Here is a 15,015-nt window from a genome sequence, read left to right as displayed (position 1 = left end):
GGTTTAATTAATAATTGAATATTATTTTTCCATAGTATTTTTAAACAACGTAATCTCAATTTCTCATGATTTGTTTTTGTTTTTACCCCCCCCCCCCCTTTACTTAGTTTATTTGATAGCAAATTTTGAAACTTAATTGATAACGCATACATTTCGGTAACTTTATAGATGGAAAATAATGTACTAAAAATATTGACTGGTCGATAACCAGTTTTGGATAACTCTTATAAAGTTATAAGAGTTGAAAAGCTAGCATGGGAGGGGAAGTGCAGTTGAGAAATGCACGCAGATAAAAATAATACTACACAATTTATTTAATTATATTTTATTGTCTAATGTTAACATAATAATAATAACATTAATAGCTAACAGTGGATTTCATAGTGTCAGAATCATGGCCTAGATACCTAAATGAATTATTAATAAGCAACACACACCACATGGGCGTTTATGACTAGTGCATTAGTGTGCACCAGCCTATTCAAGGAAAATATTGTTTGTCAACCATCGAACTTCAAACTTCAACAAACGAAAACTTCACCCAGTACAGTAAAGATGAATACACCAGTTTCGATAATGCTTGGCAATAGATACTCGGGGTAAATTTAATACATTTATTTTTGTATTTGAACATCGCCAGAAAAATCAAAACATTTTTTTTTTAATTATCTGTTGGCTGGAAGAATGGGAAAAATGAGATGAAACGCCACAGATTTCCAATAGTGATATTATTACTGGATCAAATATTAGCCACCTTTTGTTAGTGGCCATAAATCATATACGTCGTGTTCTATGAATTAGCATAGAAAACGAAAGTATAGGTTTTGATTTCAACATTTTCCATTAATTTTGCAGCCTGAACAAAAAAGTAAATTTGATGGAATGCTAGAGGAAAACAATTGGATTTAAGAAAACAATCGCTTATATATTAAAAAATAATAAACATTTTTTTTCTTAATATGTGCTGATATATTTCCTTGTTTAATTTAACAGTTTATCGATTATGGTGATCAGTATAAAAGAAATGTTATCAATCTCGGTGTTTATATACCGAAAGTGTGTATACCGCAGATCTTGAAGTTTCATTACTAAGACAACTGGATTGTGTATTCATAGAACATCAACTAAAAACAAAGTCAATGTTAAACCAGACTTTTGTAACACCAATAAACATGTTTTCCTATACGATACAGGATATTATGTAACTTGGTAAGCATGTTAGAAAAGCAAGGAAGATGCTTCCATCATGGTTGGTATATTTTTCGATTATCATTTTTATTGGCCTGCTGATTTTGGTCGTTTCATTTTCTACGGCTTACTATTTAATTGCTCTACGCAATGGACGAAAAAGCAAACAGTGTAAGTACAATAATTACGAATGACAAGTTGTGCCGGTGTAGCACTCGCGTATAATAGACAATTCCCACCATATGTATTTATATAAACTGCTGATACGTAACAAAAAATATCATACATGTACATTTTTTGGTTTAGTTTAATAATTTCAACTAAATACATTTTTCTTGAAATAATAATATTTTCTCACATAAAAAATATTGACATAGACAATTCTCTTAATTGGTGGTCAGACAAAAAAGTGTAACGTGATAACCTTATATGATTAAATTAGATTAAATTTAATTAAATAATTCAAGTGATTATTATAATTATTATTTTTGTTTATCCAAGACATAAGCCTAACTAACTCTAAATTTCAACTGCGGATAGATAGTAAAGGATTACATGTATAGTACAATACTACCCTTTTGACAGACGATAAAAGTATTTAGCTAATAAAATATTAATAAATTAATAATTACAAATGTTACTTGTTTTTGAAAATACTCAATCAAAAATATAAAACAAAAACAATAATTATAATAAATTAAAAAAATTTCAACCTATATAAAACTGATTTAAGTTAATTTTTTTTTTAACAGATGCTGTAATTAAACAACTTTAACGATGTAATAAATTTCAATAAATAAAATTAATAATAATTATTATCTTAGAAAAGTTCAAAAAATCTACTTACGTGACTTACTGAATTCATTAAATACAAATTAATACCATTACAACGTTTTTACAACTTGAGAATATAATTGTATATAATAGGTTTAGTTATACCTAAAACTTTATGATCAAATTTCCGTAATGTATGTTGGACACACAAAATTTAGGTAAGAGCATTATAAGAAATAACAAAACTGAAAGCAGACTTTGAACTACCCTAGATTTATTTAATCAAATAGATATAATATACTTACATAGGCATTAAGTAAAATTAAAAACAATATTGGTATTATCAAGAAGTGATAACTGATTACTTGTATGTAGTTATATGAATATTGCAAACTATTATTACTCATATTTTCAACAGATGTATTGAGTATTATCAACTCACATATGCAAATACAGGCATTAATAATTATTCGAAGTTAATTACAACATAACACACTTTTTATTGAAACTGCTTAATATTGATATTACACAATTAAATGCATTATATTTATAAATTACACCTTGACATAATATAATTGCAAGGTCATGGGTCCAATTGAAAATACATTTCCATAGTAATTGATATGGCTCATTCTTAAAACTACTAAGCCGTTGATAATTCTGACATGGTAACATTGGTTTTCAAATGATGAAATGTTTTCGGAAAAAAAACTTTTAACATAAATTAAAAACGCTAGTTGAATTTGTATTGTATAAAATTACCTATTTTATATATTTTTTGTCAAAAGAGAAAAGGAATTTTTTTTTTCCGATATATTAATATCTTGTGAAACTATGTGTTTTACCCAAAATAAAGAAGGTGCTTTGTATATAATTAAACACAACTAACAATGAACAGTAATAATTGAACATATATTTTATTTTAACTAGCTAGTTTATTTTGGGTTACTATGGTTACAAACATTTAATTTCTTACATTTCGTATTTAAAGTACAAATTTCGTATTTGAGGTCATCATTAAGCGTGAAATTTCCGAAAAGTACTATGCCAGTTAGGTTCGCGGGAGTGTACACAACAATTTCCCAAAGCTTCATGGCGATCGGATGAATGGTGTACTAATGCTGTATAAAGGATAAACAAACAGACAAACATTCATTTTTAGATTAAACTACTCATTAATTAACAGATACAAACGTCATATTTTTCCCAATAATTGTTACGCGAAACATCTTTTTTAATTGTTTGTACATCGTTTATGGTTGTGGCTTTAAATGATTTTATTAACACGTTGAAATTGGTGTGGATTGGGCACCACCATTCCGTACACTATATAAAAAAAAATTACAAAAGTAAATTTGTTAAAATACATTTATTTAATTTTACTTCAACTAATTCTATATATTTTTCTTCTTTATTTATTTTTTCTGATCCTTTGGTTTTTTGCTCAAGGGAATCGACTTTGCGACTTTTACTATTTAAGTTTTAGCAACTTAAATAGTAGATGATTTTATGAATATAAGCTTAAATCAATGTTCTGGTAAAATTATTGTTTTTGATATTAACAAGTGCCAGTGGGGAAAATGTTGCTAATTTTAGTTAAGTGTGAACATTTGTGCATTTTGTTTTAATTTTTCGTTCGCATTTCTTTTTTTAATTAAAACTAAAATTGTATTATTATAAATAAAAAATACTTAATTTTTCTGAAAAACAATGTACAATTTTTAATTTTATTTTTAAATATATTGCAAAAGTTATATAAATTGTATTATAAGTTTATGTAAAATTTTTGGCAAAATTTATGATAACAAAATAAATGATAATATCAAACATAAAGTTCTGCATAGTTCTGTTTTATTTATTTATTTATTGAAACACACGCCCTAGGGCATTGAGTACAGTTATATATAATGAGACACATTTGACACATAAGCATTAACAATTACAATAACTATAAGTAATTAAATTAAGTAACCATAATATTAAACTATAAATAACAATTGTTTTGTGTTTTTTTCTCTTGTAATGTCCTTTGGTTTATTGATGTGTTTAAAGTTGTTGCATATTTGATTTACAGACTATATTTATATACTTATTTACATATTTACATACATAATTTCACATGCAATTCTTTTTGTTAATACTGCTGAATTCCAAGTCCAGATACATAACATTGATTATAATTAGTAAAATACAATTAATGATATTTGTTTTCGTTACATCTAGTTTCTTGCTGTGTTATTATGGTTCGATTAATATAATTTAAACGTATCAAAATTTTAATTTAAATCGGTTCTGGTGAAAAGAAACGAACATTAAAAGAATCATGTGTTTTATTCAATAGACAATTTAAACAATAATTCATACTGAACAGTAAAAAGTAAGTGTTAAATAAAAAAAAAATTATTAAAAATAAAAAATTAATGTAAATAATATATGGGAAAATTAATACAATCTCAGTTTCCTAGCCAATGCAAAATTATATAATATTAAATAGAATGGCAATGATGAAATAACTTAAATATTTGAATCGTCTTATATGTAGTGGTGAAATTTAATTGTTTAGGTAATTTAGGTTTTGCTTGGAATCAAAATGATGTGCAAAAGGTCGGCTGAAAATTCCCAGAATGACGTTTCATTGGTATACATTATAAATTCTCTTGCCACTAGGTGAATATATAATAATACAGAATGTATTTTTTAATTATTAAATAGATTTCTTGTTTGTTCCGAGTTACTTATAAGAATAGGACTTACAGTAACTAGCTTTAATAGTAGGATACGTGAACCCTCCACGTCCCTTTCCACCGCCAGAAATAATGTTGTAAGAAACCAGTGGATACAATGCAGAGTTTTTGTAATTTTAACAACGCCAGCGGGAATTACTCGGTTTGAATCAGTAAGTGATTTTTTTAGTTTCCTAGTATTTATTCATATTTATTAATTAACTTGATTAAAAACGTGTTTGCACTTTTACCCCAAGGGGCATCATTATTATAATAAATAATTAAAAAATAATTACATATGTGTTGAATAATAAATTTGCATAAAAAAAATGCATATCAATGTAAAAACAACGCTATGTCAGTTTCCCAGCAAATGGAAATTGATATATTAAATAAATGGCAATGATGGGAAAAAACTTTTAATATTATAATAGTATTGTTCATATTTTTTATTCCAAAAATAAAATGGAAAAAATTACTTACGTAAATTCGAGCAAAAAAAAAAAAAAAGTAGTGGGATATCCACAAAAATACCATGGTCATAAAATATACCCAGAAGTTAAAGGTGGTTGTAGCCATTAATTTACAAAAATCAGTGTAGTTAGCAGAAATATTCAAAATGTTCCGAGCGTGGGCTTTATTAGCATTTATTTTTCCGGTTGCAATTTTTTCTAATGAAATCGCTTTTGATAGTCAAAACGTTTCTACCGAAACAAAAAACATAGTTTTACCGAACACGATTAATTCAAAATTGGACGACAGTAATGCCACGGGACTCGAGCCGGTTTATCCTGAGAGCTGGTTAGCCAATCTCTTCTATCAATCGTTAGTGGGGTTCTCAGTCACTGATGTTGGAAATTCGGCTTGTCGACTACAGTCAGAGTTGTACTTGAGCCATTTAAAAAACAATTCCTACTGGGCAGTAAAAAGTAAGCGTTGGTCACTGACCAAGTAACTAACTATATGTCTATGTTATCGTTTAAATCATGTTGATGTCTATAATAATAAACTGACCAGGCAAAACCAAACTACACATATACAACCTCTACTTTCTTACTTCTTACTTCTTTCTCCCGATACTTTCTTCTTTGTCTTTTGCAATACAAGTTCGCCCAATATTCTCAAACCGTGCGTTTTTACATTTAAAAAAATTAGTTTACAAACTATGTATTTTTGTGTACTAAGAAAAATTGCCCAGTTGATATTTTCTAAACATCTGTTATCCATTTATACCATTTAAACTTTTAAATTTTTTACTATTTAACGGATTTATTTTAAAAAAGTATTAACATTTATAAAAAAAAAAAAATGTATAAGATTACTACAAAAAGGCAGTGGCTTCTAGGGTTGGGACTAATATTCGGATTTTGCGGATATCCGGATCATTTGATATCCGGATAATTCGGATACGGATATCCGAAATCCGTATAATTTCGGATATCCGGATAATTGATCAACTATCCGGATATCCGAAACTATCCGGATAGTTTCGGATATCAAATAATATTTCAATTATCCGTAGAACCAAAACTATCCGAATAGTTAAAAAATTATCCGGATAGTTTCGGATATTCATTTAATTTTTAACCAGCCGAATATATTTTTTTGAGTACTCAAATTTATGTATTTTTTGAAACTTTCACGGATTAAAATATCACATGGATGATTTTCAGATATATCCGTGTCAGCGGTTATTAACCGGCAGCGGAACAGTCGTGACAACCCTGAGGATGGACTCTGCAAAGAGTCCGAATAGTCGGTTAACAACCACTAACACGGATATATCTAAAAATCATTCATGTGATAGTAAAATTTAATTGGGTGTCATTATTTTATTATTCGGTATGTTTAAAAACACTGTAAATTATTATGGTATATTTGTCTTATAAAAATGAATTGAATATCCGAAACTATCCGGATAATTTTTAACTATCCGGATAGTTTCGGATATCCGAATAGTTGATCAATTATCCGGATATCCGAAACTATCCGGATTTCGGATATCCGTATCCGAATTATCCGGATAATTCGGATATCCGAATATCTGGATAGGCCCAACCCTAGTGGCTTCCCCTTGCGTGAAGATAAACTAGTCTGAAGTCTAAACTACATCACTGAATCATATTATAGATTAAAATTAATATTATTTTATTAATTATCAGTTTTTAAGTTTTATAAAAGGTTTTAAGATGCTATGTTTTATTTTACTAGATGCGAATGCGATGCATAACTGAGACAACATTATATTATTTGCAATGATTTTGATGATGTTTTTTTTATTATTATTATTATTTATTTTTGTATGGATCTACGAAATCTTTAAGACCGCTGAACCGATTTCTTGTGATACCAAGATATTGTGTAGCATGTCTATGGATCAGAAATTCAAGCGGAAACGTATTAAAAAAAAACAAAAATTTATTTCTCCATCAAAATTGGGAAAAACACCAAAAACTATTTACGAATTTTTCAACATTAAATTACGGTGTCTCGTAAAATATTTTAATATAAGTCGAATTAATTCAAAATGTTATTGGAATATGAGGAGGAGTGGCCGAGTGGGTAAGGCGGCAGTGTGTTGGCGCTCACTATCGGTCACAGGCGCTCCGTTTGCTGGGTGAGCAATCGTTCGGTGAAAAGGAACCGCTATCCCCCTCTCCGGCGACGGATTGACGACCTTGCCCGGAAGCGAATTCGTCAAGAAACCATCTCATGATGGCAGCGTTGAGCCTTCATGGCCCGTTAAGCTACATGATGATGATTGGAATATACTTTATTTGTACCTAGTACTGTGGATAAACATTGGCAAAATAACATAAAGCCTTACCTATATTTTTTTCTTATTTCATCTCTTAAAAAAGAGTTTTAATAGGTTTTTTAAAATTGATAGGCATATTCCAAATAAAAGTCCCGTACAGTTTTAATCTGGGTCGACAGCAATACTTTTATTCTAAATTGTAGAAACTGAGGTGCCAAGTGCCACCCATTGTAGGAACAATGGGTGGCTTCCTCGCATGTTACGTATTCATGCTATATACATAACCTAGCCAAAAAAAAACTTATTACAAACATTGTACAGATTGTTTTGTTAATATAGAAAAAAAAAACTTTTTAACTGGGTAGACAACAATATTTTAATTTTTAATTGTAGAAATACGAAGTATAATTTATCAACATTAAAATGTAGAATTTAAATCATATTTTCATGGTTCTGAAGGTAACATTTCAGATACAATTAATGATCTATAAACATTCTTCATAAAGAAATCGGTTCACCAATTTTGGAGATATCCAGAAACAAAAAAACAAAAAAAATACAAATCATTGTACAACAGAATATTATTAGTTACCCGACGAAGGTAGAATTGTTTATTAAATACAATATCAATGGTGAAAACAAATTACATTTTTTATTTTTCATTGAAATACATTTATCAGTTACATTGCATTTTATAGTGTCAGATTCATGGCCTAGATACTTAAACGGACTATTAATAGGCAATACACATCACATGGGCGTTTATGACGAGTGCATTAGTGTGCACCAGCCTATTCAAGGAAAATATTGTATGTCAACCATCAAACTTCAAACTTCAACAAACGAAAACTTCACCCAGTACAGTAAAGATGAATACACTGATGATAATGCTTGGCAAGAAATACTCGGGGTAATTTAATTCATTTATTTTTGTATTTGTACATTTAATTTTTTATGATTTAAAACTTTTTTTTAAAACTGGTGTTAAAACTTTCCTTTCTACGCTCATATGTTTGTTCCTAGTTATCTTTTGTAAGTGACCATGAATTATATACGTATGCTAAGAATTAGCATAGAAAACATAGGTATAGGTTTTGATTTCAACACTATCCATTAATTTTACAGCCTGAACAAAAAAGTAAATTTGATGGAATGCTAGAGGAGAACAATTCGCTTATATATTAAATATTAACAAACATATTTTTTCTTATTATGTCCTTCTACATTTTCCTTGTTTAATTTAACAGTTTATCGATTATGGTGATCGGTATAAAAGAAATGTTATCAAACTCGGCGTCTGTATACCAGAGGCGTGTACATCCGAAGATCTTGAAGTTTCATTACAAAGAGAACTGGATCGTATATTCCAAGCACATCAACTAACAACCCAAGTCAAAGTTAAACCAGAATTTTGTAGCACCAACATAAGTTTTTTCCCGTACGATACAGGATATTATGTAACTTGGTAAGCATGTTAGAAAAGTAAAGAAGGTGCTTCCATCGGTATTCCAGACAAAATAAAAAAATCTCTAATGAATGTTGATTGGGAATTGGTTCAAAAAGTTATTTAAGATTTTACATTGCACCTTAGGAAACTGGACCCTTGTAGTTTATTATGCGATTATTTTAAAAAAGTTTTTTACGTATTATATTATTTTAGAATACAGAATTTAAACTCTAGTTTATCCGAATATTTATTTAAGCAGATTTTTAATTAGTAAATATAATGAATGCTCGGTATACTTTTCGTTTAGCATTTTTATTGGCTTGCTGATTTTGGTCGTTTCTTTTTCTACGGTTTACCATTTAGTTGCTCTACGCAACGGACGAGAAAACAAAACGTGTAAGTATACAATAATTAAAAAAATAGCTAGTTATTTGTATTAAAATTACTATTATATTAAATTCACATATTGTTTGGCTTACAATTATTATTGTTAACTAATTCTGGTTTCTCTTTTTTAAAACCCGTGTACAATTTTATTATTATAATTTTGAAGTTATACATCATGCATTCAAAATAATCCAAATACAAATTTAAACGTTTTAAGATGTTCAAATTAATATGTAAAAATATGGTGTAAAATTAGAACAACATATTTAATAAACTATGAGAGACTAATAAAACTGTTTTATCACTATCACAGTCGCATAAATAATATTAAATGTACATTTCTTATGGCATGGACAAAAAAGTGTAACGTGACATGCTTAATGATTCAATAAAACCAAAGCCATAATACATACCTACCCAAAATCGTATCATTTTCCATAAGAAGAAAAAAAAATATTACTTTTTTATATCTACCTATTATTTATTGAACACAATTGCTTTGTCCATGATTTTTTTACAGCGCAATTTTCGGAAATTACAAATATATTTTCCATAATAACAAGTGGAAAAGAGCTCCTTAAGTTCGAAAAGAATAATGAGCTCAATGTTTTTAACGGATTGTCATCAACTTTAATGATGGTGGTGATAATATCACATGGGTGGATGAGTACTGTCACTGGTCCACATTTGTACCCAAGACAAATAGAAGAGGTTATAATAAGTTATTACTGTTCTTTATTACTTGTTTATTGTAAATCCAATAAATTCCAATATACCTGATCTCATCCTTTTTATCAACCATTGTTAAAAATATACTAATAAAATAATAATATTTTCTTTATCTTAGTTTTATCAAGATGCCCACTATAATATATTTTTGAGTATAAATAATGGAGTTGACCATTTCCTGTTTGTTTCTGGTTACCTCTTATACGCGATTATGATTACTAAATTCAGAAAACCCGGATTTAATTGGTTTGAAATCCCAAAGATAATTATCTACAAGTATCTAAAGTAAACGCAGCTCTTTTTGTGGTGATGTATTCGCTACAATTTACAACTGGAGCTAAAATTGTATGCTTTTTATTTTAGATCTCTTCCGGTTCACATCATAATGATACTTCTTACGATATTTATTATCCCTCATTTGGGAAATGGACCTTTGTGGGCAAACCAAATGGGTTTGGAAGCAAACAAATGCAAACAATATTGGTGGACTAACCTATTGGTTATTAATAATTTCAATGAAGGAGGAAATCAAGTAAGTAGTATAATCTGAATACTTCTGATTTGATAGTTTATATTTAGTTAGGTATAATTATTATGCTTTTTGAAATTTTAGTGTCTCTTCGCTGGTTATTACATTTCGTTACTACTACAGTTGATGGTTATTGGAATGATCGTCGTTTACATTTATGGAAAAAACCGTAAAATCGGTACCGTTGTATTAGCCTTGCTGATTTCCGCGTCGTTAATAATTCCATTTGCTTTAACTTACTATTCAAAATTAGATGGACTTTCCAAATTAAATATATCGTAAGTATTTTTGAATATTTTCTCCTTTATAAAAAAACTATGTCTTTATCATACGATGAAAAATGCTAGTTGTTTATACAGAATAAATATGGTGGCTTAAAATTCTATTGAAAAATAAAAACTCTTAAGCAGGTGAGCGTGTAACCATTTTATGTTCAAGCGATAGGCTGTAATTAAAGAAAAAAATTGTTGATTAGAAATTTATCTTCGTATGAGCTTTCCTCAAATCCTGACCAAAAGTGAACCACGTAGCTAATGGTACGCAGAAGGTAATGTTTATTACATCTGAGCCAATTAAAAACCTGATATATACATAACTCTTAAAATCGAATCAATTTATTGCTTTTATTCAGAAATAAAACCGCTATTATGAAATGACATAATTTGAAACATATCTTGTCGATATCATAATCTTCTGAATTTATGAAAGATTCGAGATTCAGAATTTAGGGACATATAGGATGTCTTATTGGCCAGTTGTGTATTACGACCAATTAATAAATCTAGAAGTAGTCATAAAATGTGCCTTTTCTGGGGCTGAGCTTAAAAAGTGGCATAATATTATATTAAAGATGCCCAAAATGAACTGAAAAACATCTCTGAACAAAATGTCGTGTGATTAATTCATTTCAGTACCCTTCGAAAACTGCTTGAATCGTAAATTCTATTAATAACAATCAAACCTGTTTTCGTGACCACCAAAAACTTAATTTTACACAATTATTAATGTAGGTTTACCTCGAAATCTTTGGATTCTATCAGTACTGCATTAAAAATACACCTGTATTGCGCATAGCGTGTACTTTTACCGATAAAGTAACGTGAACGTTATTAAAATGTTTACATTGTTTATTATTTTTTTGATAGAGCTTTGTTAAACTTAAGTGAATCAACTAGTTCAAACTCATATGATTTCACGCATCTATACAGCAAGCCTTATGTACGGGGCTTACCATTTTATATTGGACTGTTAGCGGGTGTCATTGTCGAAGTTTTAAAAAAAAAGGATATCAAAATGTCTAAGGTAATTGTAAAACAATACAGATTACAATTTAATTGCTTTCGTTCAACTAAAGATTATTTTTCAGATAACTTCTCTTATAACTATTCTGATAGCCTGGGGTCTTTGCTTGTATATCCAATTTTACAGCAATGTATTCTATCATAGGCACAGGGATTACAATGTGATCGAGTCATCTACTTATGCAGCCATTTGCCATTTAAACATGCCCTTATTCGTCCTGTGGTATGCTATCTGTTACACGACTACTAGTGATGGTACGTAATATCGATGCAATCTTATTTCCATAATAGTAATCAAGTTTATAAATTTATTTTTCCACGTTTACTAATTCATTAACTTCTCCTTCGTCTTTCTTCTGCAATACACCTAACACTTGATTCTATATATATATATATATATATATATATATATATATATATATATATATATATATATATCATTATTATCATTATTACAAATATTATGTTGAGATGTTGGTGAAAAACAAGTACAAAATATCATTTACTGTATTTAATGTAAGCCGCTCGTTTTCTGTGAAAATCATTTGTATTTTTTTATGGGTACAATCAAGAAAATGTTAATTTTGCACAATTAAGCAATACCCAAATTCATATCTTTATGTTAAATCTTTTTTTTTTAATGTTGAAACCTAAATAGTATACTTGAATGTATATTTTATTTAATTAATTTTTTAAATCAATCGTAATTAGATATTTCCTTTAAAAACTATTTAAGTTTAAAATTTTGGTTGAGTAATGCGCGTTGATAACGATGATACTACACTCTAGCCTTCTTCTCTCCACGAGTATTAAACTTAATTAATTAACCTCAAAAGTAATTATTCTCAGTTTAAAAAATCAATTAAATATGTACGTTATATTTGAGTATCAAAAATTAATAGAGCTCTAGAAAATGCTAAATATGAGTGAATAATTAATAAATTTAAAACGTTATAATAGAACTTAAGAAACATTTTTCCAAAAAAAAAATTATACAAAATATATGTATAATACATTATATAAGTGTTATTGAGCGTCTTACGTTAACATATGTTTCCTCTCGTAGACGAAAGCACTATGTAACTTTTATATTAATGTTACCAATTATTCATAGGTTTTCCCGAAAAGTACCTGAACAGTCGATTCCATAATTTACTACACAAACTCTCTTATTCAGTAAGCCAAGTCAATTTTCCCATAATAATAATGATAGTATTCTCAGCACGGACATCCGAAGTACTGACATCCGGAATGATCGTAAGTGATTTTTAATTAATATTTAATAGTAATTATAAATGACAAAAAAAATCATATGTTATTGAAATCATTTAACACGAATGTGCAATAATAATTTATGAAAAGTCTCATCTATTTAATTTTTATCTACGTTTACTATGCTCCATGGACCATACAGTAGACATAACTAAGTCACTTATTGTGCGTATATTGATAAACATTTTAGTAATATGTATATTTTTTAATTTTAGATTATGAAATTTATTTATATAATATTAACGTCATATTTAGCGGCTCTAATAATGCATTTGTTTGTTGACGCGCCGTTTGGTTTATTGATAAACAGAGTTCTTTTGGGAAGGTAAACTATGTCAAACTTATGTCTACATTCAAAGCATGTAGTTTTATAATATGCCAGTAATTAAAATTAAACTTGTTGGTTATAGAAGACCTAGCACAAAAGAAAAAAAAAATTGACACGGAACGAATTCAAAATGTGAAACAGTACTGCATAACACGACAAACTTATTCGTAAACACTAAGTACTACTATAAGTACAACTTATCTCTAATTGTAAGGTCAATTCTATAAAAGATGTGTTTTTTAGTTATTTATTTATTTTTATAAAATTGTTTACGCCCACAGGGGCAAGAGTACAGGAATAATAACTAAAAACTAATACAAAGAATGAATAAATAGCACAAATGACTTGATGCAAATTGACTAGTTATATAGCCCTTCTTTTATCTCTTATACTACTTGTATTATAAAAATATGCATTTTCGCACTTTCCAATGTAGGGTTATTATTTTAGCGTCCTACACTAGTTTACTGAAAAACTTAGATTTTTATAAAGAAAATTTTTAATAATTGGTTTGTGTGTAAAAAACTAACTTAATATACACTACTTTTTTTTTTTTGTATCTTATTCCCTTCCTTGAAAACTCTACACCAACTTTCGATTTTCAATTGGCAACCCCTACTTTTTTTAAATAAAAAATGTTTTGAAGTTTCTGTGGAGATCTCTGCATATTAGTCGATATAACAAATCTAAACTAAAATTTTATTTTTAATCTTATACCTATTCCAAATATGTAGATAGGTATGTAATAAAATAAAATAAAATTTATACTGTCAAATGGTCTTAGTCAATATTTTAGAATATAAACAATAAATTTGATATTATAATTTTTTAATTAGAATAAAATAACTATATGTCATAAAAATATGCTTTTCTTATTGTTTTATCAAGTTAATATTGAGTATTGAAGTTGGATAAAAAAAATGTCAAGCATAATAGTATTTTATTTAATAAACGTAAACAAAATATTATTTGGTTCAATGAAGAAGTAAAAGTAAATAAGTTAACTGTTGTTTATTAAATAAATATATATATATATATATATAGGATTAAAAGGAAAAATTTAGGGTACAATTTATTAGGATAACAAAAATATCCTATTATTTCTAGGTAATTAAAAGTAAAAAAATATTTTGTAAAAGAAAATAATTATCTATTATCAGCAATAATGTATCTAAAAGAACAGGAAAAAACTTAATACCAAAATATTCACACTTTCCGAGAAAATTAGCACCTTGTGTATATAGTTCTCCGAGTCTAATTTTGACTTGATACTATTGTTGTTAACAATAAAACAAACTCTTTGAACAATCTTTTATACTTGAATCTTGATCACAAGACCTGGTGAAGCAAATGTAAAATTTCTCCAGTTTATCAAAAGTATTCACGCATATAATTTTCTACCTCGTTACTTTTCATGTACTCGTATTGAATTGGCGAAGCTAAAGAACAATAGCTCTCAAGGCCTCTACCCCTTACCGTATTTATAATTATTAAGCCATAATAATGTTGTGGGCAAATAATTACTTTGCCATTTACTTAGAACAACATTCGGTGGTAGTAGATAAATTATTATAAGCCC

At 28.2% G+C, this 15,015-nt stretch overlaps 1 protein-coding gene across 1 annotated transcript; it reads left to right on the top strand.

The window, feature by feature from the left end:
• The first annotated feature begins 5,228 nt into the window (after nt 1-5,228).
• On the top strand, nt 5,229-13,907 carry LOC126845554 (nose resistant to fluoxetine protein 6-like). Its single transcript, XM_050584252.1, has 13 exons — nt 5,229-5,614; nt 8,142-8,353; nt 8,691-8,908; nt 9,198-9,286; nt 9,798-9,988; nt 10,125-10,291; nt 10,370-10,538; nt 10,620-10,813; nt 11,681-11,837; nt 11,902-12,091; nt 12,951-13,093; nt 13,324-13,433; nt 13,519-13,907. Exons 1-13 carry the CDS (start codon nt 5,305-5,307, stop codon nt 13,547-13,549), a joined length of 2,181 nt encoding a protein of 726 aa, XP_050440209.1. The 5' UTR covers nt 5,229-5,304; the 3' UTR covers nt 13,550-13,907.
• The last annotated feature ends 1,108 nt before the right edge of the window (nt 13,908-15,015 follow it).

The sequence above is a fragment of the Adelges cooleyi genome, unplaced genomic scaffold (assembly GCF_023614345.1).
Source record: "Adelges cooleyi isolate 19-005CV unplaced genomic scaffold, UGA_ACOO_1.1 ACOO_flye_CR_arks_rails_tigmint_CR_PRNA_8, whole genome shotgun sequence".
Classification (NCBI taxonomy): domain Eukaryota; kingdom Metazoa; phylum Arthropoda; class Insecta; order Hemiptera; family Adelgidae; genus Adelges; species Adelges cooleyi.
Note: the sequence above shows the minus strand (reverse complement) of the source record. Positions and strands in the feature narration are given on the sequence as shown.